Source organism: Terrapene carolina, unplaced genomic scaffold (assembly GCF_002925995.2).
Source record: "Terrapene carolina triunguis isolate 2854851 unplaced genomic scaffold, T_m_triunguis-2.0 Scaffold242, whole genome shotgun sequence".
Lineage (NCBI taxonomy): Eukaryota > Metazoa > Chordata > Testudines > Emydidae > Terrapene > Terrapene triunguis.
The window spans coordinates 1,877,496-1,904,640 of record NW_020664593.1 but is presented as its reverse complement, the minus strand read 5'-3'; the positions used below and the strand labels follow the sequence as shown (position 1 = coordinate 1,904,640).

General features: G+C 43.4%; 1 protein-coding gene across 1 annotated transcript in view; it reads right to left on the bottom strand.

Moving 5' to 3' along the window:
* Positions 1-27,145, bottom strand: part of SPAG17 (sperm associated antigen 17) — a 244,626-nt gene that overhangs the window by 154,630 nt on the left and 62,851 nt on the right. Inside the window, exons 6-9 of the mRNA XM_026657376.1 lie at positions 22,514-22,708; positions 20,422-20,603; positions 12,829-12,963; positions 7,869-7,950 (exon numbers count right to left, since the gene is read on the bottom strand). Of these exons, the coding sequence (XP_026513161.1) occupies positions 7,869-7,950; positions 12,829-12,963; positions 20,422-20,603; positions 22,514-22,708 (594 nt within the window). The remainder of the gene's footprint in view (positions 1-7,868; positions 7,951-12,828; positions 12,964-20,421; positions 20,604-22,513; positions 22,709-27,145) is intronic.

Here is a 27,145-nt window from a genome sequence, read left to right as displayed (position 1 = left end):
TCCTGCCTCAGGTCAGAATCCCCTCCTGAACCAAACTCCTTCCCAGAGCCCACACTCCTCACCCTCTCCTGCACCCCAACACTCTGCCCCAGTCTGGAGCCCCCTCCTGCACACAAACTCCCTTCCAGAAAGAAACTAATATAACAGCTGTTCTAAGGTAAGACGTAGGCTATTTTGAATTAACTTAACTATATTCTACATATTTTAAGACTGAATTGGAACCACAGAATGGCTTTATGTTAATTAAAAGGCAAGTTTAGTATGGTGTTAATAGCCTCGATGCCATAATTGTGATAATTTTGTTTTAAATTAGGAAAAAGACTTGTATATAGGGGCCCCAAAAACCTAATAGCCCCGGGCCCACAGGAGAGTTAATTCGGCCCTGCATGGGATGGGATCTCTGCACCATATGGAATCTATTAAACTTTTGTTTACTTGCAGGTGTATAAACCCCACGGAATCTTAAGGTGGCCTTGGAATCCTGCTGGGTGTGCAGTGACTCATCAGTGGATTCAGCTAAGAGTTTTGATCTATCAAAAGGGAAGTACTTTGGAACTGTCTGGGGAACCTAGAAAGCTGAAGCCAGGATGCCCAATGGATGGTGACTGCTGTGGATACAGAACAAGCTGCAATGTCAGGTAGGTTTAAGGAGGCCTGCAATGAGGTTCTAGCTAGTAGCTGATCTTCAGTAATAATAGCCTGGAATTGCTTGTAATGTTCTGCTGGAAGGTGCTTGTAGCGGGGTGGTTACCCCGCTCCTGCCCTGAAGGGCTTAAAACAGTCCTGGGAGAGGGCTGTGGCAGGGGAAAGGCTGGGCTGATTGGGGAAGTGGCCGCAGCTGGGCCATGCCCCAATCAGGCCACAGCTGGCCTGTATAAAAAGGCTGTGAGCCAGCGGCCCAGGAAGAGTCTCTCTCTGGGCTGGGAGAGAGCAGGGCCTGGCTGCTTGTAGAAAGGGTACTGGGAGTGAAGCAGGGCTGGGGAGGGCCAGAGGAGCAGGGGAGCTCCAGGCTGGCAACTCCCCAGGCTGTAGGGCCTAGTCCAAGGCCAATAGAGGTACTGGAAGGCTGCAGGTCCGAACCCCCTTGCCTATGATGAGTGGCTTTTACACTGCAGTCTGCCCCACTGAATGGGGGCTAGATGGTGACTGGCAGTAGCCCATGACTGAGGCAAGGTGGGGATAGAGGGTTGGGGGTTCCCCTGAGTGGGGAGACCCTGAGACTGCGGGGGTATTGCCAGGGGGCAGCACCCAAAGACAAGGGGCATGAAGTCCTGAGAGGGACATGGGGGCCAGTGGCAGCAGGACACCAGCCTGCAGAGGGTGCTCTGGAGGCTGGCTGAGCTAATTCCCTGAGAGACCAGCAGGAGGTGCCACAGGGGTGATTCCTACACCATCACAGTGCTCAATAAAGGTGGTGAACTTAGAATAATTGGTGTGGTTACATTTTGTCATAAGAGCTTGATAATTTGCAATCCTAAACCGAAGGGTTGCAGATGTGTAGCTCTTACAGCCAAAAAGGTCAAAGTATTTGTGGTCCTTATCATATGATGTTGATTTAGTGTGGTGCTGTCAATCACATTCATTTACAGCTTCCACAACTAGAAATGTAGGTGAAGAATGTGAAAACAAAAATTCAGAATTTGTGACTGGGACATAATACTTTTTATCAGCACATTTGCATGTTGGTGGAATCATTGCTAGGGTCTACCAGATGGTCTTGGAGGGATCTGAGAAGGCCTCATTTATTGATAAGGCCACTTGAGCAGAGGGTGTCCATTGCAGGATATTTAGAAGATTATGCTGTGACTCTTGGGCCTCTTCTAAGGGGATCCGTAAGAAGTCTGTAATATGTTTAATTACTTGAAATGGTTTAAAATCAGCTGCTAGAGAAGGTGGAGGGTGACATAGTCTCCTATTCCATCTACTCGTCCTCCAACATCTCAATCACAGGCATCTTTTGAAGAACAAAGACTAGAACAGGAGGCTACTCCATAAACTAATATCTCCTCATCTTCTCCAGATGCTGACTCATATCCAGCTTCTTGTCCACTGTAATCCCCAGGTCCTTTTCTACAGAACTGCTGCTTAGCCAGTCAGTCCCCAGCCTGTAGCGGTTCATGGGATTCTGTGAAGGTCTAGATGAATGTGATGCAGATGTTGATGGGGCACTATGCTCACTCAGAAGCTGATGTATAAGGGGGGGGGGGTCTCCTGGGTTGGATCCAAGGCCAGATGAAGAAATGTTCCATCATCAGGAGCTTGAGTCTTATCTCCCGGTTCTTCCTAGCTCTAATTTTAAATGCTGAACAGATGTATACTTTTTAGGACTATGTGTATCCCCCAAACAGTGAATACACCAGGAAACCAGGATTGTCCGCCACTGAGCAGGCTAGAGTGCAGGCAGGTGAGGCAATGTTTGAATCCTGCAGATCCTTGCATACCCCAGAGATGAGGGGGATCCCGAGAGTGGGCCACTCTTGAGGGGAGAGAAGTATAAAACAAGCCTGTTACACAAAATAAAGCATAGAAAATAAAGATGTAAAAACTGCACTAATTAAATTAAAAAGTAGATGATAAACTTGAATGATAGAAGCAGGCAGGCAACACACTCTGTCTCAGGCCGAGGCGGTTGAGAAGGAACTGAGGGTGGTTCGCTCATACAGCCCTACATATTCTTGGTATGGGGCATGTGTGGGCTGAACTGGCACTGCTACCAAAAATCTCGAAGCAAAGGCACATAGGTACATGAAGTGAAGCACCCACAGGGACACTACTCAAGGAAGTAGTTTTGGTTTTGCTCAACTCAGTGTTCTGCAAGGGGGTGATATACCACCCAGCAACCTTAATTCTGCATCAGTATAGTTTTTTGCCATTGAACTTCCTAGTTTTTTTTTTTTAAACAGGAAAATATATGTTGTGGTAGGGGTTAGTAATCAGTTAGACAGTTATACATATCATGTCCTGCATTTAGTATACTGAGCCAGCCTGCCCCCTCCCATCAGTTGCGCTCCACGAGCCCTGCATTGGCACACTTCTCCAGCCATGCCACTGACTCATTCCTTGCACTCCCCTCTCCAACGTGGACACTCCCCACTAATGTACCTAAGACTCCCCATTGCAAGCAGGGAACGCTTCTTCCTGAAGTCTTCACTCCCTGACATTCAAACATGTCTATAGCCATTACTTCCCATTCCGATAACCCAACTCACATGAAGTGCCTGGAGCAAAGGACAACTACGTTACAATGGAACAGTGTTCCTGGTTGTGTTGCACAATGTTTGGAGTGTGGAGTTTGTGGTAGCCCATCAAGAGAAATTACAGGTAGGATTTCTGTTCCAAGATCCTGACAGTTTTATCTTTGAGGGAAAGATCCTCTGACCCCGTCCAATACATGTACCCCATCTTCAAGAAACACTGAAGTGACAGAGGTTGTAATGTTTCTATGCCATACAGTGCACATTTTCCAGTCAGCTATGAACCCTCCAATGTCCCAATTAATGTTCTTCCAACACTTATTAACAGCTTTCATGCAGTGTTGTGGTGCACTGGCAGAGCTGTGGGGTGCAAGAAGGCAAGGATGCAGGGTATCTGGGGTGCACAGGCAGAGCTGGAGTGCACTGGAAGAGCAGCAGGGTGCAGGTAATCTGGGGTGCAGGGTGGCTGGGATGCACTGGCAGAGCTGGGGCTACAGAATGATTGAGTGCAGGAAGGTTGGGGTGCCTGGCAGAACTGTGGAGTATATGGGAGTTGGAATGGGCTGGCAGAGCTGGGGGAGTCGTACCTCCCTCACCTGAACTCCCAACCTCTCTCCCCTCCCCTACCATCCAATACACATTTTTACCTCTCCCAATAACCCCTTGTTGAAGTCCCAAATGCCCCCTCCCTATTCCCCCACTTCTGTGCTCTCTAATCCACCCCCCCCAGGAAGCAGTCACATGTTTAATTTTTCTCCCAAAGACTTTGATTATATTCCCCTCAAAGTGAAATTGCCTCCCATGACTCAAAAATTGTAGCAACCTCTAGCCATGGAATTCCAGACTCCTTCTGTCTGAATTGGGGGCTTGTCATTAATTTATCCTTAGTTATGTTAATCGAAGGCTAAGTTCACAGCCATAAAGAGGTCTGTGATTCATCCAGTCATTAGTACCCCTCAATTTAACAGTACAAGGCAGCCAAAAGAAACCATTATTTTGTGAGGGAGAGGGCCGTGTAACTCGGGAATTCCTTGGTCAAATTCCCCTAAATTTGGATCATCAGTCCAACCCACATCCTCCATGAGGTACGCCTAATTTCAAAGCAATACAAGTAACCATTCAGATTTTAGAGCACTTATAAGAGTCAAGTTTGTAGCATATAAAATGGCAGGAATGGAAACCCTCTAGACATTTTTTAATTGGCACATACACAGTGTAAAACTGTACATATTCTTAAACACTGTTGTCAATTTAGGTCCCCCAAAGATTTACTGGATGCCATGCATTACCTGGGGTAAAACTTGACAGATTAAGACAATTTTGGCCTGTAGCTCATCAATGGTATGATCTCTAGTTTTCAGTAAAACACACACACACACAAAACCTTTTTTTAAAAATGGCTATTTTGGGGGAGGGGGGGGTTGTATCTCCGGAACACCACACTCAAATCACTCCAAATTTGGGTTACTAACCCTACTCCAGACTCTCCTGAGGCATACCATATGTCAAAGAAATCTAAATAAACATGTACATTTTAGAGGTCTTAGAAAGGTCAACCTTTAAACAGATGTGATGCTGTGTCACTATAATACACAAGGGGGCCAAATTAAGGTTGTACAGACATCCTTAATTCTGACATTTCCCAACTTCTGAGTGCCTGACTTTGCAACCTTAATGTTTTTTAACATAGTTTTTTGTGTGTAATATGTATCTATGGTTAAAAAGGGCAGTTTCCCCCCATTATATCCAGAATATAATTTAAAGGTACTTTTTATTTTAATACAATAAAATAATAATAATAATACCTAACTCTTATATAGTGCTTTTAATCAGTAGATCTCAAAGTTCTTAATGAGGTAACAACCATATATGCTGGACTAGATCAATTCCAAGGCCAGATCTGAGGTATTTAAAACAAATAAACGTCAAGACCAAAGGATTGGTAATATATTAAATTCAATTAAGGCACTTAACCATCCCTACCCATCCTTAATGGACTGACAGAGAATATTATATCACATCTTATAGCTGAACTGGATTAGTTACCAAAGTGTCATGTTATTCAAGGCTGCATGATCATGTCATGAAAAATTCTACCGTTAGTATAACAGAAGAACAGAGTTGATGTGAGAATTTTAACTTTTAATTTCCTTATCAATTTCTGACAGTGAAACAATGAAAACTGCAATGGTCCACAGCTGCTTTTTCATCTTTGTTGGAAACTTTCCTCTCTGAAGGCATCTGATCACAGTTATCATGCCTGTGTTACTTCCAAACTGGATTGCTGTAATGTGCCCTACTTAAGACTACTTTTTAAGACTATTCAGCAGTTGCCACTAGTGCAGATTAGCCTGCTCCTAACTCCTTTTAACTGTGACTGGTGGACAGTAATTCCTATGCTCCATACTTTGCACTGGCTTCCTATACATTTCCAGGTATGATTCAAGGTGCCTGTTACCCTCTCAAAGGCCTTGAAAGATCTGAGAATTGACTATCTCTGACTGTGTCCACACTTAAATTGTTCTTTAAGGGTGATATTTTCCAAAGAGGTAAGCATTGGCCTAGCTCCATTCTCACTGAAATCAATGGAAGTTTTACCATTAACTTCAATGGGAACAGAGTTAGGAAAACACTGATTGCTTTTGAAAATCTTACCCTAATTTCCAAGTATTGCTGCACTGCTGGTGTAGCTCCACTATGTTTTTCCTATGCACCAATGTATCATTTGTGTTCAACCAGAATCTCTTGCTGATGTCCCCAGGACTGAACTCCACACGTAGCAGAACATTGTCAGTGAAGCATACAGGCTCTGAAATTTGCTACCCATTGTGTTCTGGAGCACAAACTAGTGATTTTTAGGAAGTGGTGCAATACATATTTATCACCACTGGCTTAGTTAAAGGACATTTATCCTCTCAATGGAGGTAATCAGTTTACATTAGCTGAGGGACTGGTCCAAGGACTGTGTCAATAGTGTGATTTGTGCAGATTGTTGGCAATGGTTGTTCTTTTTAATGTTTGTAATATACTTAGACAACACAATGATATAAATAAATTAAATTAAATTAAAACTACCAAGTATAACCGCTGTGCAGCCTGGCAATACACTAGTTATATAAATTTATTCACCGCAGCCATGGTTGTTACACAGAAGCAACAAATCTAAGCTCATAAATAATTACACACAAGGGTATGTTGAAAGAACATAAAGTTTGCAAAATCAAGCACTCAAAAATAGGAAATGATAGAATTAAGGTTGCCCATGCAACCTTAATTGAACCTCCTTGTGCGTATGCATTATAATATCATCTTTAATTATGTGATCACATACTATTTTTTCTACTATGAGTTGTAATTGCAGGGAAAATCCTGCTAAAGGGCCCTAGGCTACAGCATGCTCAGTGAAGAAGGAGTCTTAGGGTTTGTGTTCATTGCAACAATTAACTAGAACTAGGGGTTCTCACAACAAATTTTTGGTGGCCTCAGAGCGTGGCCACCAACTCTTGCTGGTGGCCATGTTGTCAAACCAGTCTTTCTTCTTGCCTCCCCTGGCCCTTTAGTGAGAGGGCACGACAGGGAAGGTAAGTCAGGAACTGTCTGCCTGTGGAGTCCCAGGCTCCCCGTGCCTTGACTGGGCAGGAATAGGGGAGCTGCCCAGGGAGCTCTGAGTGACTGAACGTTGCAGCTACCTCCACTGACAAGAGCTGCCTTCAGCACCGCACACATCGGTGCCACGTGTCTTCAGAGGCGCTACCTGGAGCCCCTCAGGAGGCTGCGTGGTGCAAGGCACCAATCCCTGCTAGCGGTGCCAGCACAAACACGAACATGGCACATCTTGCTGCCTTGGGTAACAGCTATTCAGGAGCAACAGCTGGGTGCTGCAGGGAGGAGCCACTGCTTCCCACACACCGAATCTCTGCCCATGCTTTGGAGGCTGTCGTGGCCACAAAAAATCCATTGGTGGCCTCATGTGGCCATGGTGCCACGTTTGAGAAATGCTGCATCTGCACTTGAGCTAGCCTAGCTTGATGGAGAGTGACCACACTTCAAACAACACTGGAGTTACACAGAGTGATTTGAATGCTAACACAGTTGGATTAGCAGCACAGAGTGATTAGACTAGCTGTTGGTGAGCTGTTGTAACTCAAGCTGTTGTACCCTCACTGCATCATTAGATCAAACATCATCACTCCAGCTTAGTTCAAACCATTCCCTTGGGCATGTCTACACTGCACAGTAAACCTCCCCTCTGTGGGACCCATGCCTGCAGGCGCATTCTTTCCAAGCTTATGCTCGTGTGTCCATACTGCACTGCTACAGGAGTCTCATACCCATGCCAACACATCCACACTGCACTATACAGACACAAGTCGGACATGGTTGATTCTGGGGGTATATCCCAGGGTTCGTAGTGCCCTTGCTTGGTAGCATGGCAGGAATATTCAAACCAATAAAGCCATTCTCTGAAGAATTCAATCGCTACCGCTGCAATTGCAGTGTATTGCAACTTAGATAATTTATTTGCCCCAGGAAGTACTTCTATAACATCAATTTCAATCTTTTAGTTTGTTGCACAATTAACTTCAAGACTGTGTAAACAGAAGCATGGATGACAAGAGAGAAAATTGCTCAAGGAAATAGATATTCATTCTAGTTTTAATCCTTCACACATACCCTGTGGTAGAATTGCTGGTACTAGAATTTCTTCTGTTTGTACTTTCTTCTTTGAAGGGATAGTGGGAGAAGCTGGATGTGCCTAAAGGAACAAAAATATGGATCAAATAAACACAGAAAGGTGTAGCCAGGTTAGGTTTGCTACTTGTGAACACTGAGGCCCAGATCCATAAAGAGATTAATCTCTGAGTTGCAACATTAACTTTTAGGCAGACAGAGAATCACTGGAAGAACATTGGGATCCACAAAGCCTAAATCAGTTGCCTGGGCTCCCTATACAATGAATTGGGAGAGACAGGCACCTTAGAATGAGATCCACAAAAGCCAGCACGCTAGGCAGGGAGCTGCCTAAGCTAGCAAGTGACAGATGACGATGACAGGGGTGTCCTAAACTCTGTCCCTCTCATGAAGCTAGGTGCCTAAATCCAAGCCAGAGAGAGTAAGTGAGGAGGACTCTATAGCCCAGTGGTTAGGGCACCCACCTGGGAAATGGGAGACCCAGCATCCAGTCCCCCAGCTCCAATGATTTTTTAATTACTTACCTAAAGTGGAACAACTTCAACAGAAAAGATTGAGGCAACCACCCCCACAAGTCCACCCTCACGGGTGTTTGGCCATTTTCCTCTCCTGAGATAGAACTCTACAATTCTCCCACTCAGACCAGGCTCTGGGCTACATACCCTGTGTATCAACAGTTCTTACCCAGGAAGTCTGAATGAGTTTGGACACCTACAGTTCTTCCCTTTGGGAGTCTGTGATTAGTGGTTAACACAGTAGCAAAACAGCCTTTAAAAACCAAAGTATTGCTTACTTTAACAGTAGGAATAAAGCATTTAGAGAAAAAGGATTTTAAAACAACAATCAGTCTAGATGTATGATCTTCCTAAAGGCTTTGATGATAACCAGGCATGTCTAACTTCTTCAGACATTCCAACGGATGGCTGGTTCCTCTGAACAACATCTCCCTCTCATAAGAGAGAGACCCTTTTTAAACTGCCAGAGTTCATGTTTTGTGTTCCTGGGCTTTGGCCTGCTGGACAGAACTAGTTTGTAGGCTGGTTGGTCCTACTGCAAATATCCCCTCCTGCTGCTCCCCCACACTCTCCCCACGCAGAGCATGACCCCTTCAGCCTTTGGCCCTCCATCTGGTCCTTGTCCCAAACCCAGTTCCTCCCATCATATACACACTTGACTCCCTTCTCTGCTCCACGTCCCAGTCCCAGTTTCCTCTCCATCATCTACATGGCCCAGTTCTCCACCCCTAACCTGTGGCTCCTCATCCAGTCCTGCACAATCCCTTTGGGCTCGTCCCTGCCCTACCACCACAAGCACTGACTTCCTCCAGGCCCCGGGGGTGCTCAACCCCCCGCTCTGCCCCGGGCCCTGCCCCCACCCAACCCCTTCCCTCAAGCCCCCATCCCACCTCTTCCCATCCCTGCTCTGCCCCTGCCCCTTCTCTTCCCGCCCAGTTCCACTCCCACCTCCGAGCATGCCCTGTCCCTGCTCCTCCCCCGCCCTCCTAGCACCTCCTGCATGCTGCGGAACAGCTGATGCAGGAGGCACTTGGGGGGAAGGGAGAAGCTGGCTGCTGGTGGGTGTTAAGCACCCACTAATTTTTTTCCATGGGTGCTCTGGCCCTGGAGCACCCACAGAGTCAGCGCCTACGCCTACCATCCTCCACCCTATCCCCAAAGCTCAGCACTCCCCTGCATTCCAGTCAGCTCACTTCTTCTGCCTTGTTTCCTGGGTGCCAGCAGGGGGAGCATTGAGAGCACAGGAGAGACAGTCTCTCAGATCTCAGTTCCTGGGCTGGTACCACAGCAGTTCCTGGCTACAAGGCGGAGCAACTCCAGGCTGAAGCATGCACAGTGTAGATGGAATCCTTGAAGAATTAGCTGTCTATCTCTAACAAGTCATGTACAAACTGCGATCTTCAGAGGGTCATACCTTAGCCAAATTTGAGCTAATTTTCACAAGGATGGCAAAAAGCACATCACTGGCACAACACCCTGCCAATTATGACTCCCTCTCCAAAGCATGAAGGTTCTAGAGCTTCCCAACGAAATGACTGTAATTAAATAAAAATTGTAACATGGGCAAAAATCAATGCACAGAATAGAACAATAGTTTTCTGACATCTCTGACCTAGCAGCCAAAGAAACAGTCACCTTCTGCTGCAGAGATCAACTACCTGAGTTTGAAGAAATCTGGGCTCCACTTTTAGAAACATGACTAAGGGACACCTAAGTGCCCCATGGCTTGTCTATACCTCTTTCCCCTTCTTCCTCCCCATTGACTCTTTCCCCTCCCCTTTCTTTTCCCCCCTGCTTTCACACTGCCTCTCTCTGCCTTGACTGTGTTATCTCCCCCTTAGTTGTAAAGTATTGATTTGTTTTTATGGTTTAATATTAAAGGCTGTTAAAAAATTTTTTGTGTTTATATGTTAATACCTTGATGTATGTTACAGATGACAATTGACTTTACAGTAGAACCTCAGAGTTATGGACACCTCAGGAATGTAACTCTAAATGTTCCGTAACTCTGAACAAGACGTTATGGACTTCAGCCATCAGGATTTGGGGCTGCAGCCGCAGGGTGCGGGTTGTGGGGGCAGGGCTCTGGGTGGGGGTTGGGGTTTCTGACCGTCAGGATGCCAGGGCTCCGGGTGGGGGGGGGCTCAGGGCTTCTGTCCCGTGTGAGCACCAGGGCTCTAGACCTGGGGGAGTGCTGGGGCTTGGGGCTTCAGCCCCGCAGCTCCGCTCCTGGTTTCAGCCTTGTGGGGAGTTCCGGGGCTCCCCATGGCTACGCTCCCGATTTCACACCACCCTTTCCCCCATGCCCCAACCCCCGCCCTGCCTCTTTCCACCTCCACTCTGCCTCAGGCCCCGCTCCCACTCCACTCCTTCCCACAAGCTCCCAACCCATCTCTTCCCACCCCCGCTCCTCCCCCATCCTGCCTCTTTCCCATTCAGTTCCGCCCCCTCCCCAGAGTGCACCCCATCCCTGCTCCTTCCTCTCCTTCCCAGCGCCTCCTGCATGGTGCGGAACTGCTGATCATGGCAGGCGAGAGGTGCTGGGAGGAGTAGATCGGTGGGGAGGAGGCACTGGGGGGGGAGGGAGGAGCTGGCTGCCGGTGGGTGCTAAGCACCCACTAATTTTTTTCTGTGGGTGCCTATGCCACAGGCAGTACAGTATTTGCTGTATTTTTCCTCCCCTGCTTCCTGATTGATTACTGGTTCCACATGGTGTCCAGTTGACTGGTAAGTCCGTAACTCTGGTGTTTGTATCTTTGAGGTTCCTACTATATAATTTTCTTATTTTTCATATTGTAATGTTTGTAAAGTAAAAAATAATAAACATCTTAATGAAAAAAGAAAGACCCCAGCCTCATTCTGAGAAATGGTTGAACCATCTTTGCTGACATTTTCCAAAAAATTCAGTCTGAGGCAGACCCCTAAGCATGGGAAATTTCAACCCAATGGTAGTTTGGCAAAGTCAAAAGCAACTAAAAACCAAGATCTTATAACAGAGTGTTGGGCAACGTTAACTAAAGACATTGCTATATGACCCACCTATAATTAGCAGACACGTTCTAAATTCATTTTCAGGTGCACATTGCTTTCTAGGTAAAAACCAGTATCCTGGGGCTTAAATTTCTTCTGTTTTTTGGTGGCTTTTTTTTGCAGCCCAGAGGTGAATTTTTTTTCTTTATGGACAAAGATATTTGGCAATTCTGACTTCTCCAAGTTGGGAAAAGAGAGGAGTGGGAATGGAGATAAGAAAGTTTCATGCTTTAAGATATTATTATCAAATTTTCCATGCAACTCAAAATTACCATTTAAAAATATTAATTTTGGCACCTCTTCAGGCTTGCCTGTGTTTTAAAAAATTTAGTTGAAAAATAAACAAATTAGAAATTATTTAAATTAGGTTCCCTTTTCCTAACTGAGGGAGTTAGAACATCAAAGGGATGAAGGGCTGTCCAGAGACACATGAACACAAACTACACTGTAGTTGGCTATCATATCTGTCCATTGAAAAAATGCAATTCCCTTTATCTCAATGATGTTTATGCATATATATATATATATATATATATATATATGAATATCAAAGCAGACATGTAAAATAAGTTTTATTAAAAAGAGTTTAATTTTTCACTTCAGATATCAAAGACTTTCAAGTATGCAATAAAAGCTTAGGCTAAAATTTTCAAAGATTCTTGGTTCCTCAATTTTTGAAAGGCTAACATCCAAAAGTAGTGGACATTTTTGAATATTTATATCTTACTTTGTAAATGAACTGATCTGGCAAGTTACTCCATGCAAGATGACCTCTGGGCATGCAGAATCCCTGTGATGGGGTGCACTCACCGCGCACTGGATGGGGAAGGTTAATTCCTCACTTGGGCTGAGCAAACCACGCCCGCACTGGGCATGCTCCAGGTGCAGCTCTAGTATAAAAGGGAGCAGCCCAGCTCAGTCTGGGCTGACAGCTGAGGAGGAAGAACACTCCTTGCTGGCTTCAGTCCAGGAGCAGCTGGACCCTTTTACTGCAGAAGCTGGAGGCGCCGAGACCCAGGCAGATGCCCAAGTACATGCAGACGCCCGAGAGGGATCAGCATTGCTAGGAACCCCATGCACTGAGAGGCCTGGGGACCCTGATGACGTTTTGACAGCAACTCCAGGAGACATGGTAGGAAGTGGCCTGATTCTCAAGCTGGTGGTGGTTTTTTGTTTTGTTTTGGGTTTGTTTGTTTTCAATTTTGAGGATTTAACACTTAAGACAAAGGGCCTGATTCTCATTTACACAAGGTCACATAAGTAGTAAATGGCCTGGGTTTGATTTTTTTTGAATGCAGAAGTTAAAACATGCAGTTTCACTTAAATTAGTACCTAATTACTGTGCATAACCATGACCTATTGCAAAGCATCCCTTCATAAGTTGCAGAAGGCTGTACCTGTTTGTTCTTTGTTATTACAGGGACATTAATAAAGTTGGTGTTTTCCAAGTAGTGCTGATGTTGTCTTTTCCAGTCCAGACAGTCATACATCAAACAAGCAATGCTTTCAAATAGCACAGTCCCAAATGCAAGCTATGAGAAAAGAGAAACAGATATGACGGATCAAGTTTATACACAAAACAACATAGTGGAACTCAACCACCAACTAGCAACTCTCTAAGCAACAAACCTACCATCCTTTTGAAATGTTTCCCCTTATTAATTCAAAATGCTAATTTGTAATGTGAGTCTAAGAAAACAGAGCTTCTTGTTGGGGGTGATGAGGGCGAAGAATTTTTTCAAGATCTCCCTCATCTTTCCTTTTTATTCTCCCAACTATCACATCACAGTCTGTAACATATTGAATGGTGTATATGTGTAACACTGCCTATAGTGGCTGGAGTTCTACAGAAGATTAAAATGGTACTATTAATGTCAGTTAAAGCCAATTCTTCTTTAGATATATGGCGTGTGTCTATGGGCTAAATGCACAAAAGTAAGAAGGGAATGCCTAATTCCTAGTCCTAGTTAGGTTCCCAGGCTTTCTATATAATGCATGGGGAGAATCAGGCACCCGAGGAAGGATCCTCAGAAGAGAGCAAGCTAAATGGGGACCTAAGGCAGATAGGAGTGAAATGTAGAGGAATGGTGCAGGACTTAGACCTAGAACCTCAAAGGTATTTAGGCACTTAACTGCCATTCATCTAGGCCTCTAGGCACCTGACTGACAGGGTGAAGTGGGGTGCCTATTTCTGTTCAGGATTCTCAGTTGTGAATCATCTCCTGGAGTTAGGTGCCTAAGCCAGCTCAGCCATTTAGGCAGCTCATACCCTAGCAGATGAAAAACCAGAAAAAATCCTCCCAATAGCCAGGGAACTCACCTCGGATGTGAGAGACCTCGATTCAAGTCTCTTCTCTGCCTCTTTTTGGAGCCAGGACTTGAACAGCTCCAACAGGTCTCATACATCCCATGTGAGGGCCCTCACCAATGGGCTATATGCTATTCTTTGTAGATCCCTTTTTCAATCTTTCCTGTCTGAGCTGTTCCATTTTTGTTCTGTTTGTACAGTGCTTAGCATTAGGTATTCTAGGCACCGCAGTATTAGAAATAATAAATATTCATTGGAGCAGGCATTTGAAACTGGGTTGCCTACATCCCAGGTGAGTGCCCTAACCACTGGGCTATTGGGTATTCTGGTTTCACATTCACATATGTACCCATCCACTGTGTGTCATGCCCCATCCTGTAGGTGTGTTCTGAGGATGTCCATGGGATTGAACCCCAGGTGAGATAGATAGTGGGAACGCCTACTTTGACAATCCCACTTCAGTGCTCTTGTTAGCTGTGGGGAAGTGTCAGGACTTAGGTGGCTTTACACATGCCTACTGGCAGAAATTTGGGGACTTAGGCAGCAGCTGAGTTGTGAGAATGTCAGTGAAGCCTAAAGGTGAATCAAGGCACCTAAGGAGGAATTTAGGTGCCTAAGTACCTTTTTTAGATTTAGGCTGATGTTCTTTTTTTGTAACAGAAGGTACTGTATTCTCTCCCTCATATCAAATGTGCAGGTTTAATTGGTGCAGCTGTAATTGCATGCAGCTGTATATTGCTACAAGTGACCACACTCCCTCCATCCAAGGAAGGCAGGACAAGCCTCCTTACAGAATTCAATGTCATTCCACAATACTCCTACTGTTTGCTGTCCGGAGGAGGGGGGAAGAAGACCTCAAGACCTGAACTCTGATTCCACAGGTGGAAGCAGTATGATGCCACTAGACCACATAAAGGCCAAAAGTACATTTGAATGAAGCTGTAAGTTGGAGGGTGGAAGCTTCTGATGTGTTTTGCTGTGGATTTTACTAAACACTGAATGATGCAGTGGAAAGAGTAAAACAACTGAGACAGGATTTGCCATCACTATGAGACTGACATCACATGGGGCCAGATATCCAATTCCAACCTAAGGCCAACTCAAGCTTCACTTGGTATTAGCTGGCTTGGCCATATTCTTCTGTGTATGCTTGGCATCACAAAAATGATGCAACAGATTTTTAGAATTGACTCTTCATTTAATTTTTTCTTGGGCAAAACAAAAATAGTCTTTTTTGGGGGGGGAGGGAATGAAATTTTAATAGTTTTGTCTGTCAAGACAGTGTGTGTAAAGTCAAGTGACATTAACCCTTTGAGAGTCATCTGTCTTTCCCTGTTCTGAATGGTACTAATGTATGAGTGTATGCTGCATGAATATAGTGTGAAAGGTAGATCTTTCTTTCCCTCCCAGAAAACTAGGATTAGGACAAATAGGCAAATGGGTGTATGTAAAAAGCTAATCTGAGTGGCTGCTGGGCTGCTGATGACTGGAACAGTCAGATTATCTAAACCCTGCTGGAGTCATGGGTGCAACAGGTTAGCAAATAGGAACCAGAATCCTAGGAGACAGGACAAAAAAATGAAACTTGAGGAGAAAGGGGGCTAGTCAGAGAAGCTCTGGCTCAGAGCTGGCAAGTTAGTCTAATGTTATCTTTGGCTGAGACCTTATAAAGTTATTTATGGTAACCTCTGATGTGTTTTGTTGATTTTGGTTCTTTTCCTCATACTTGGGAGAATGAATACGTTCAGTTTTCTTTGCTCTGACTAGTTTGGTGCACCCGTTTTGTATGTAAGCTGAGTCAGTCACTTGGGTCAAAAATTTAAAAAAATAAAAAATAATTATTGTAATTATTATAATGATTTTACAAGGCTGTTTTAGGTTCCCAAACTTGAGACATGTTGAAGGAACCTGATTTTACGTAAGTGCTAAGCACACACTTTCTGAAACTCAGGGTTCTTTAAGGTGTCTCAAGTTAGACACCCAAATTCACCAACCACTTTTGATATTATTTGTTTTTATGACAGGATACTTCAAGATTAGTAAGGCAAGTCATTTTTGAATAACAGGAATTTTGAAAAGTTAGTGTTTTTTATTTTTTAAAAAGTCTGAACTTCTTTTCTTTTTTCCAACCCAAAACATCTGTCAAAAATGGTTGATCTAGAAACCTCCTCATGTTTGTTTCTATTATTCATCAGTGGTTACTAGGACACTGGAACATTTTAATTAAGGCTTGCTGAAATGTTTTGAATGTGCAAGCATTATAAACAAAATGAGAAATTCTACAGACATTACAAGCAACATGAACTGCCAATGTTTAACAAGACCAAGAGCTAGGATAAGATGAGAGTTTCTAATATCAATTCCCCACCATGTCTCCTCCCAGCACACACATACTTTGTCAAAAAACTCACACCCTGTTTTCCGTCTAAAACTTGCCACCTGTACCTTTTGGGCACAGGAGGGTGTTTTGGGAAAGTCTGATATTTGTGGCAAGGCACATTTTCAAAATATGCAAACCTGAATAAAGGTAATTTACTTGTATTATACATCAATCTCTCTTCTTTCAGATAGCATGTCTGGCAGTCCTTCATTTGAGTCCTCCCCATGCATGTCCTGGAGGCAGTTCAGAGCTGTATTTAACCTCAGTAAAGACTTTCCAGAGGGAATCCACCGAAATAGACTTACTGCATCCGTTCACAGTATACTATGATATGGTTCTATGTTCTTTGGTATCCCTTCTATATGTATTTCTTTAAAGCCCTACAAACACCCCCCCCCCGCACACACACACACACACACTTCTTTAGAGTCTATATTGGTCTCTGAGAAATTGAGAAATGTAAATTGAGAATTTCAATCTATTCAAAGAACTCTAGTACACAACTTCTCTCTCCCTTTTCAGTATTGACAGTAAAGATACTTACTGTTGGGATATTCATAAGCAACAGACCCACAAAAGAGATGAGAATGAGAGGATTTTAACTGAATGACTGAAGAATTGCTCTCCCCAAATTAACATTGAATCTGAAGGTCAGGTGAAGAAAGTAATGCCATGTGGGCTGAACTTCAAGTAGCAGTTCTACATGTTTCCACAAATGAGGCATTTCCAAGGCATGCCTTAGAAGCCACTGCGGAATTAGCCAAATGCAATCTGATCCCTTCAGTTTTGAGGGACCTGCTAGTTCACTGATTGTTTATATGCAGAATTTAATCCACTAATATAAGTGTTGGGAGAAAATCATCTGTCCAGTAACCCTATTACTATAAACCACAAATAAACTGGAAGAAGTTATGGAATGTGTTATGGTAGTTGTGATGCTGTACCCCATAATTCTTTATGGGAATATGACTATTCATCCTATTTGTACACATATATCATTTTTGTACTTGAAGTTAAGAATATTGGCTGTATACTTGCTTGATTTCTAAGTAAGCTTTGTAAGGCATTTGGTCAGCTTCTTTAGAAAGGAATTGGCAATGTTAATTGCCCAATCAAGAAGCACTTAAGGAACAATGGATCTTGGAATGCTCCAATCCACATAAGAAGTCTACTTGAGGACGTTCAAAGTAGCATGTGAACCATGGCTGCTACCTGTAGTTCTGAGTCATGCATGGACATGTGACTTGCCCATGTGACTCCAAAACTCCATCTTGGAGCTGGACTTTGCATAGGAGAGAGGAGGGGGTCTCCACCCACAAGAGAGTCTATTTAAATGCCAGGAGACCCCTCCATTTGGTTTTTTTCAGCTGGCTAAAGAGAGCCTCTCCACCCCCAAAGGATACCTGAAAGGAACTGGAACAAAGGACAGTAACTACAGGGGGTATGAGTGATTGATGGACCCAGACTAGAAGGAGACTAGTCTGTAAAAGGAAGCTTACTGGGTGAGATTTTATTTGTATTCAGTTTCTTAGACATAGACTTGCATGTTCTATTTTATTTTACTTGGTAATTCACTTTGTCTGTTACTACTTGGAACCACTTAAATCTTACTTTCTGTATTTAATAAAATCATTTTTTACATATTATTTAACCCAGAGTATGTATTAATACGGGGGGGGGGGGCAAACAGCTGTGCATATCTCTCTATCAGTGTTATAGAAGGCGAACAATTCATGAGTTTACCCTGTATAAGCTTTATACAGATTTATTTGGGTTTAGACTCCATTGGGAGTTGGGCATCTGAGTGTTAAAGACAAGAATACTTCTATAAGCTGCTTTCAGTTAAGTCTGCAGCTTTGGGGCAAGTAATTCAGACCCTGGGTCTTTATTGGAGCAGATGGGCCTGTCTGGCTCAGCAAGACAGGGTGCTGGGGTCCCGAACTGGCAGGGAAAGCAGGGGCAGAAGTAGTCTTGGCACATCAGTTGGCAGTCCCCAAGGGGGTTTCTGAGATCCAACCTGTCACAGTAGTTTAGGATTTTTTTCCCCTCATCTAATGCGAACAGGGAGACACTGGATCCCTTGCTATGGTAAAGATCTGGAGTAGGAACACCTAGTGCCTGCTTGGGCTTTCTCTGCTACTTCCTGGTCACACTGATCCTTGCTAAGAAGGAGTGGGGTACAAAACTACTTTTTAGCAGAGGGCTGTCCTTCCTTTGTTTGCACTGCAGCTATGCTGAATTCTGCTGTATTTGAAGCAGTACTGTGGGGAGGGAGATCCTCCATGTGGTACCAGATTGAGTGACCTTGTTGAACAGAGCAAATGATACTCTGAGAGGAAATGGAAGAGCAGAAAAAAAGCTCACATGGGAAGATGAGCTGAGGATATGGGCGGAAAGGAAATCTTAGAAAAGAAGAACAGAAAAATTGGATGAATGGACTATAAGGTGGATAGAAAGATGGCTAGATTGTCAGGCTCAGCAGGTAGTGATCAACGGCTCTATGTCTAGTTGGCAGCCGGTATCAATCTAAGGGGTTGATCCTGGGGCCGGTTTTGTTCAAGATCTTTATTAATGATCTGGATGATGGGATTAATTGCACCCTCAGCAAGTTCGCAGATGACACTAAGCTTGGGGGAGCGGTAGATACGCTGGAGGCTAGTGATAAGATCCAGAGTGACCTAGACAAATTGGAGGATTGGACCAAAAGAAATCTGAGGTTCAACAAGGACAAGTGCAGAGTTCTGCACTTAGGAAGGAAGAATCCTATGCACTGCTACAGGCTGGGGACCGACTGGCTAAGCAGCAGTTCTGCAGAAAAGGACCTGAGGATTACAGTAGACGAGAAGCTGGATATGAGTCCAGTGTGGATATGAGTAGTGTGCTCTTATTGTAAAGAAGGCCAATGGCATATTGGGCTGTATTAATAGGAGCACTGCCAGCAGATTGAGGGAAGTGATTATTCCCCTCTATTTGGCACTGGTGAGGCCACACCTGGAGTATTGCATCCAGTTTTGGTCCCCCCACTACACAAGGGATGTGGACAAGTTGGAGATAGTCCAGTGGAGGGCAACAAAAATGATTAGGGGGCTGGGGCACATGACTTACGAGGAGAGGCTCAGGGAACTGGGGTTATTTAGTCGGCAGAAGAGAAGAGTGAGGTGGGATTTGATAGCAGCCTTCAATTACCTGAAGGGGGTTCCAAAGAGGTTGGAGGTAGGCTGTTCTCAGTGGTGGCAGATGACAGAACAAGAAGCAATGGTCTCAAGTTGCAGTGGGGGAGGTCTAGGTTGGATATTTAGTTGGGGATTGGTCTTGCTTTGAGCAGGAGGTTGGACTAGATGACCTCCTGAGGTCCCTTCCAACCCTGATATTCTATGATATTAGGAAACACTATTTCAGTAGGAGGGCGGTGAAGCACTGGAATGGGTTACCTAGGGAGGTGGTATAATCTCCATCTTTAGAGGTTTTTAAGGCCCAGCTTGATAAAGCCATGGCTGGGATGATTTAGTTGGTGTTGGTCCTGCTTTGAGCAGGGGATTGGACTAGATGACCTCCTGAGGTCTCTTCCAACCCTAATATTCTATGAAAAAGAGAATTCACTCTGCACAAGAATAAAGACAAAAAATGTGGGGGAAGAGTTCTGAGCTGGGGCACCTCTGCAGATGAAAGAAGTGCTGGTTGGCTTCTACTGGGTGATTAGTCTTTAAGAAAGAGGGTCGGTGGCCATAATTGTGTACTGCATTTGAAGCATGCTTTGGGGCTGACCCCCCGGAGGCAACGTGGGATGTGCATTAGTATATCATATCTCAACAATGGCTTGCACAGAAATTCCACTTTTTTTTATTATTCCTTTATTTTCATTTGCCCTCAATGAGATCTAGGACACAGATCTATTGTTAAAGGGCTGGCAATATAATTTTGGAGTTATTCAATACCAATGTTTGAACCTCTAATGAGAAGTGTGTGGATGCTATGAATTTGTTTAGTATTATACTTCAAAGAGATTACAAACTCTGCAACCATGGCCCACGGTTTAGAAACTCACTGTGTAAAACGTTGGTTCAAAGAACATAGAAGCCCTATAGATACACCCAGCAAGTTTATAAGGTGTGGAAAATAAATGGCTTTCATTCAAGGAGATAACAATCTTCATAGGCATAGTTTGTATGCTCTGTAAACCAATTAGTCTGGTTGAAAGTTTTACAGACACACACACAGCTCAAATTCCCACTGTACTTAAATTGGTGTTAAATGCTATAAAAACTAAATGGACAGCTCATTGTGAAAGAGGAAACTACTAACCATCATGTCACTATTAGTCCAGTCTGGGGGAAAGGTATTTTCCTTTACTATGTGATGAAGTCTGGCAACATCAAAGAGAGTTGATCCATGTTTCCCACTGTTCAGAATTGGCTCCAAGTATTTCCAGAACATTTCCAAATCTTTGATAGCTTTAGCTTTCTTCCTTTTTTCAGCTTCTACAACTATAAATGCATTGTTATTAGATAAATTATAGCATATTTGTATCCCAATATCTCCCTTTTACATGGGAATAGTGAGTCTGAGACATGTTTCTGGAATATTGAGAAGGAAACATGAATTGCAGGTTGGTCTACTCTACCCAAAGTGTTCTTCAAAAAATTCCTATTCTTAAACAAATTCCCAGAAAAATATCTGAGGTCAAGCCCAACTTAAGGTTGTAAATACAAAACAAAAATGTAAGGAGGGAAAAACTTCATAGGATGTTGCACTTGAAGAAACAACAAATAAATGCCTGAAATCCAAAATCTAAGGTTATACTTATCAAAATGCCTTGGGCCTAAACTAGTAACTGTTCTTCAAATGTGAGGTAGATAAGTGTGGTTATCCCCATTTTGTAGATGTTGAAACTAAGACAAAGAGAGATTAAAGTACATTTCATCAGTGAAATGTGATTGTAGAAACATCAGTGCAGGTTTCCATGTTTATTGTATTGTAATGATCAAATTTCAAATGTACCCAGATAATGAGGAAAAAAATGTTTTTTCTAAATGCCAGCCCTGCAAACTCACTCTGGGATTATGGCCTGACTGTTGGAGTTGCTGAGAATCTGCAGCTGCAAATGCCTTGATTTCATTTGGAGTTCTGGATGCTCAGCACCTCTAAAAATCAGGCCTAGGGCTAAATTTATCCCTGGTATAACTCCAGTGATCCAGAGACGTCTAAAGTTGATAACCCCAAAAATACGGCAGTGGACTGTTCTGAAACGTTTGGCCTATAACTTTCCCAAGGCCATATAAGGATTCTGTGGCAGTCATGAAGAGAACCCTGGACTATCCTTCCTCAACTAAGGCACTTCCATCTACTGATGTTGCTCAAGGGTTGTTATCAAAGGAATGTGAATTGGAAAATTATGTCTGAGTATCTGGTACAGATGTTTATATGTTGAATATGATACAGTGCAGTGGGAGTATGTCAAACCAACCCGATAGTATGTCAAACCAACCCTTTCTTTGACAGGGTAACAAGCCTTGTGGATGGGGGGAAGTGGTAGACGTGGTATATCTTGACTTTAGTAAAGCTTTTGATATTGTCTCGCGTGACCTTCTCATAAACAAATTAGGGAAATGCAACCTAGATGGAGCTACTATAAGGTGGGTGCAAAACTGGTTGGAAAACTGTTCCCAGAGAGTAATCAGTGGTTCACAGTCATGCTGGAAGGACATAACAAATAAACTGACAATTCATGACACTTTAATTCTGCTGAATGAATCCAGTTAGAAGTTTTATTCTTTGATTTCACCTATTGATTCTTTGACTCCATCAGTCTTAAAGAGCTTGAGATGCATCTTCAGTTCCTGTAAATGATGAATGTTTTAAGAGGCTTGACGGACAATTTACTCAAAATCTGGAGTCCTTTCATTGAAATTTTTGACCTATAAGTTTCATTTATACTAATACTATACCAATTTTTCCAAAGTGACAGGTGGGCTAGATGCCACTAGTTAATTATTCTTCAATGTAAGATCTAGAAAACTGGGAAAAGAAGGGAGTGAGGAAGAATATTAAGAGGAGAAAAATATTGTTGAATCTCTTCTTCTGTAAATATTGGACAAGAAAATTTCCCATCTCTAATAGTTGTGATATCATAGTACATCTCATGGGGATTACAAGGCAAAGCAAGTACCAGCACTAGTGACAAGTGTCAAAGAAGCTAACTGGCTGACTCCTAAGTGGTAGCATACAAATATTCAGCTCATTTCCTCCTGTAGGCCTAGATATTTAAAACATTTTAAAAAGAGAGGACAGGCACTCAGATAACACAATGCTAAGCATGGATAAGAATTTAAATAACATTTTAAAAATAGACTATTTAGGATTTTATAAAGGATATTTGTCCTATCACCTAGCTTACCTTCAGGTGTAAGTAATGATTCTTCTTGCAGTTTAGCTGCTCCCAAGTATGTCTGCAATGGCTCGTAATTTTCAGAAGAAATCTTAATTACATTTGAGATACTGACCCCAAGCTCAGACAGTACAGGTAGTAACTGAGGGTTGTGGAAACCCCAAATTATGAAGTAATATTGGGCACCATCGTCTGGTTCATCATCTGTTCAAAATATCGAAATCACCAGTCACATTACAAAAGGAGAGCAGATTAGAATAGATCATTTCAGCTGCTATATTAAAGTATATTGTAGCTCAATTGCATAGCAACAGCTATATTTAAGGTTGCACAAATATTTCTATTGTAACCCCTTTTGTTCTGATGCATACAATTTTCTGAACTTCCATCTTTTAGACTGAAATTTTCCAACTGGTTTCTGTAGCAACCTGCATGGAACTTGTAGGGAGGAGGACAGCTTGCAGAAGCGAAGAATTTGGAGGAGGCACCAGGAAGCCAGTATGTCTGCACGTGGCAAGAGTGCTAGCTACAGATGCAGCATCTCTGTAAATAGCTCTTAATAGAGAGCCAATTTAGTTTCAGAAACATGGAGTGCTATCATGTTCTTACCGAGCATATGGTACATGAAACAGTTACTGTCCAACAGTGAATTTTTTAGGTAAGTATGTACAAAAATAGTTGAGCTGGTTTTGAGAGTGAGGGAAATGGAAAAGGAACATTTTCCACATCATTTAAAAAGTCTGACTTTGATTTAGCACCTAAGTGCATAAGGGTAAGAAGCTGAAATGTGGCAGGATGAGTCCTGTGGGAGGATAGGCACTTTTCAGTGTTCTGGTGAAAAATGAATTTTTGATTTGCCCAAGTTCTTTTGGTTTGTCAATTATAGTTTGAACATGTGCAGGAGTGTGTTTTTACACAGCTAAAATGCTTTTTAATAATCTCCAAGTGTTCTAAATGAAAGAAGGCGGCAGTGCTCATGCATGCATAGCAGAGTTTACTGCTCAGGGGAAAATGAAGTGAATATATGTACTGAATGAGGCAGAGCTTTCTAGACACCATCTTGATTCACTAGTAAACTGGAAAACAGTACAGCAGAATCTCAGTTACGAACACCTGGGGAATGGAGGTTGTTTGCAACTCTGAACAAAACATTATGATTGTTCTTTCAAAAGTTCAACTGAATATTGACTTAATACAGCTTTGAAACTTTACTGTGCAGAAGAAAAATGCTGCTTTCCCTTTGTTTTTTTAGTAGCTTACTTTTAACACAGTACTATACTGTATTTGCTTTTTTTTTTTGGTCTCTGTTGCTGCCTGATTGCATACTTCTGGTTCCAAATGAGGTATGTGGTTGATTGGTGTGTTCATAACTCTGGGGTTCTACTATATGTTGTACGAAACAAAGTGCAATATACAGTGAGCCTTGCCTCATAAAGGGCTCAATTCTGCACAGTGCTGAGCACTCTGGCCCAATCTAGTAAAGCACTTAAATACATGATGTAATTGGGACTATTACATGCTTAAACTTAAACATGTACTTAAATGCTTTGCTGGATTGGACCAGAGCGTTCAGCAACTTGCGGGATCAAACCCTCCCTCTGCACCTTAATGTGTACTGCTGCACTTTACAATATTGAATAGCAAATATAACGCTGTGCTAGTTGCCTCTTACTGGTTGCACATACTTCGTACAGCACTTTAGAGCTACTGTGCAGTGTATGACAAAAGGCTATTTATTAATGTAAGTCTGTGCTAACTCTGAAGCTCTATGAAAGTGCTCTCTGCTGCCATCTATTGATAAACTGGAGGAAGAGACACTGAGTAGACCTTATTTGCATGTTACCCACCCTCCCAGTATGAACATTTTGGTTGTTCTGATTAAAATTCCATTACATTTTGGGTGTGGGGTAATGAAATATAATCATTGCTATGCAACAGAAAAATGAAGTCACCCTAAACAAAAGTATCTCTCCGGCACTGCCAGGGAATGGAACTTGGATTTAAGCCAGACCGAGAGGGAACAGCTCATTTGTAGTAAGAAGCAAGTCATTGGTGGCAAGCACTCTAATCAATGCTCCTATATGCCACGTGAGAGATGATGCAGAGTCAGCATTGAGGCTAGAGGCAGTGACAGGGTTTCTCTTCATGGAAACCAGGCAGCATTTCCCACTGGAATGGTGGAGAGGGACCAGACTCTTGGACATCACTAAACACTGCCAACAAACTGAGTGGGGTGCACAGAAAGGGAAGTGGGGCAAGTGGTATGTGAAAGGGACATTTGACAATCACAATAGGAAGGAGGAAAACAAAGGACTACTGCCAAAGACACTGTGAGGGTGGGTGTTTTACTTATTACTTGTATAAACAGACGGTTGTTATTTTCCCAAATTAATGCTGTGTTCCTTTCCCTCTTAATAAAAATGTATTTGTTTAACACAGAGATTCAGTACTTGCAAACAGGGACCTCGTTCCATTCTCAACTCATTCAAGACTTCAGGGCACAAGGAGCCAGAGACTGTGGTTAATAAGACAATAGCATTTAGAGTCACTACCCTGTAAGAGCAAAAGGGGAGAGGACAATTTTTCTGCTGCAGTCGTGGCCAGGATGTACATATTGCTGTCAAGTATCAGAATGAAGAGAATCCCACCTTAGTGTACCAGATGCTGAGGATGAGTTGGGGGGAATTGAGAAACTGGCAAGGGGCTTCAGAAGGGAGACACTCAGGCTCTCAGAACTTAAAGCAGGGGTTCCCAAACTTTTGCTGGCACAACCCCATTTGAATGAACTATTTCCTCCCGGGACCCCAGACAGCATGGAGGATGCCATTTTGAAGAGAAAATCACACTCTTCCCACAGTGTGACCTTATATCATATGGAATAGGCCATTTTGTTCTACAAAGTGGTGTCCTCCACACAGCGTGACCTCATATGTATGGTGCATGCAAGGTCATGCTGTGCAGAGGATGTCATTTTGTAGAGCAAAATGGCATCTTCCATGCACCATGACCTCACATGCACTGCATGGAAGTCATGCTGTGCAGAGCAAAATGGTGTCCTCTGTACACTAGGGATCACTGCAACCCCATCTGCTGATGGCCTGGCCCCATTTGGGGTCACGACTTACAGTTTGGGAACCTCTGACTTAAAGGCTCCCATGGAAAGATTCTCCAAGCCTAAATACCACCATGACTAATAGAAGCTCAAGCCGAGGTCACTGTAAAGGCTGAAGGGACAGAATGTATAACTTACTTGATACTGGATCCCAAGGGACTATTTCAGTTTTTCTACCAACAGTTGCTTAGGAATTGACAGTAAAGCCACTGACTGGACGAGGCCTGTGTGGCTGAATGAATACCCTTACCAAGGGAACATCATAGTGGTCCTGGAATTTTCAGAGGAGGTTGTCAGGAAAAGAGAAGAAGTGGACACAGTAGCAGTGACATGTTTTGGTGTCTGATGTGTCTGTTCTCATAGGGACCAACTCTAGACTTTTGAGGTACTCCCCAACTACTGCAGATGAGTTGGGGAGCAATACCTAAACACCCTGAGCCAGGGACCTTCCCTCCCCACCCCACCTCCCCATGTGAATCCAGGCTCCACCAGTAGACCCTGCAAGATTCTGAGGAAGAAATTTTGTGAAAGATCCAGGGTGTTCTTGCTGCACAAGTGGGTCATGGGATGCATATAGGCAGAAGACGATATCATCACACTACAAGACTCATGTCCTTTCAGAGCATGTTCTAGGAAGACTGCTCTCTCCAAGATGGAGGACCTGCAGCACCATCTTCAGGAACTGCTTGCAAATGGCATCACTGCAGAATCATGCAGCCCATATATCTCTTTTTATAGTGGGAGTACAGAAGTTGAATGGGAACATAAGGATATATAGAGAGAGACAACCAAGTGCTAAAAAGATGCAATGTGGTAGATCAGTACATCATGCCTCAAGTACAAGATACTTTGGCCTGTTTGCCAGGGTTCTCAGTGGTGGATTTTTGCAGTGAATATTACCAGATTCTGCTGGGACAAAAAGACACCATTCATCGGCTCTTTGGGTTTCCTACCAGTTTGAACTCATGCCCAAGGTCAATCTCATAAAACAGGTATGATGTTGGTGAGTTGCCTGAGGTGCAGTTCTGGTTCCTGGTTTTCCGGTACTTGGTCTTGAACTGCTTAGTTTGCTCCCTGCACTGGTCACCAGTCCGATAAAATTCCAGTGCTGCCAGCTTCTTTGCTATTTGCTGGTATGCATGGTCATTCCTGTACTCTTACTAGAATCCACTGTTTAGCTGGTCTCGCAGCAGAGATTAACCAAAATCTGGCTGTGCTCCCCAACCATGAAGCAGCACTTTTTGCAAAGGACTTCTGGCCAGTTTGCACTGCAAATTCAGAGTGTTAGGTTCTCTGAAGGTGTGTTTTCAGCTCAGAGGTCAGAATAAAATGGAAGGGTTAAATGCTGACTCATCGAACTGCTGTACTAGAACAAGGGGAGTTGCTTCTGTTTCCTTGGAGTCAATTGGCGATTCTTGGGGGAGAGAGGACAATGAAATTTGGCCGATTCCCAGGACCCAAATCGGAACCAGTTGTGTCTATACTGCAAAGCAATGGGGCTTTAACCTTGTGTCCCAACTTGATTGGGG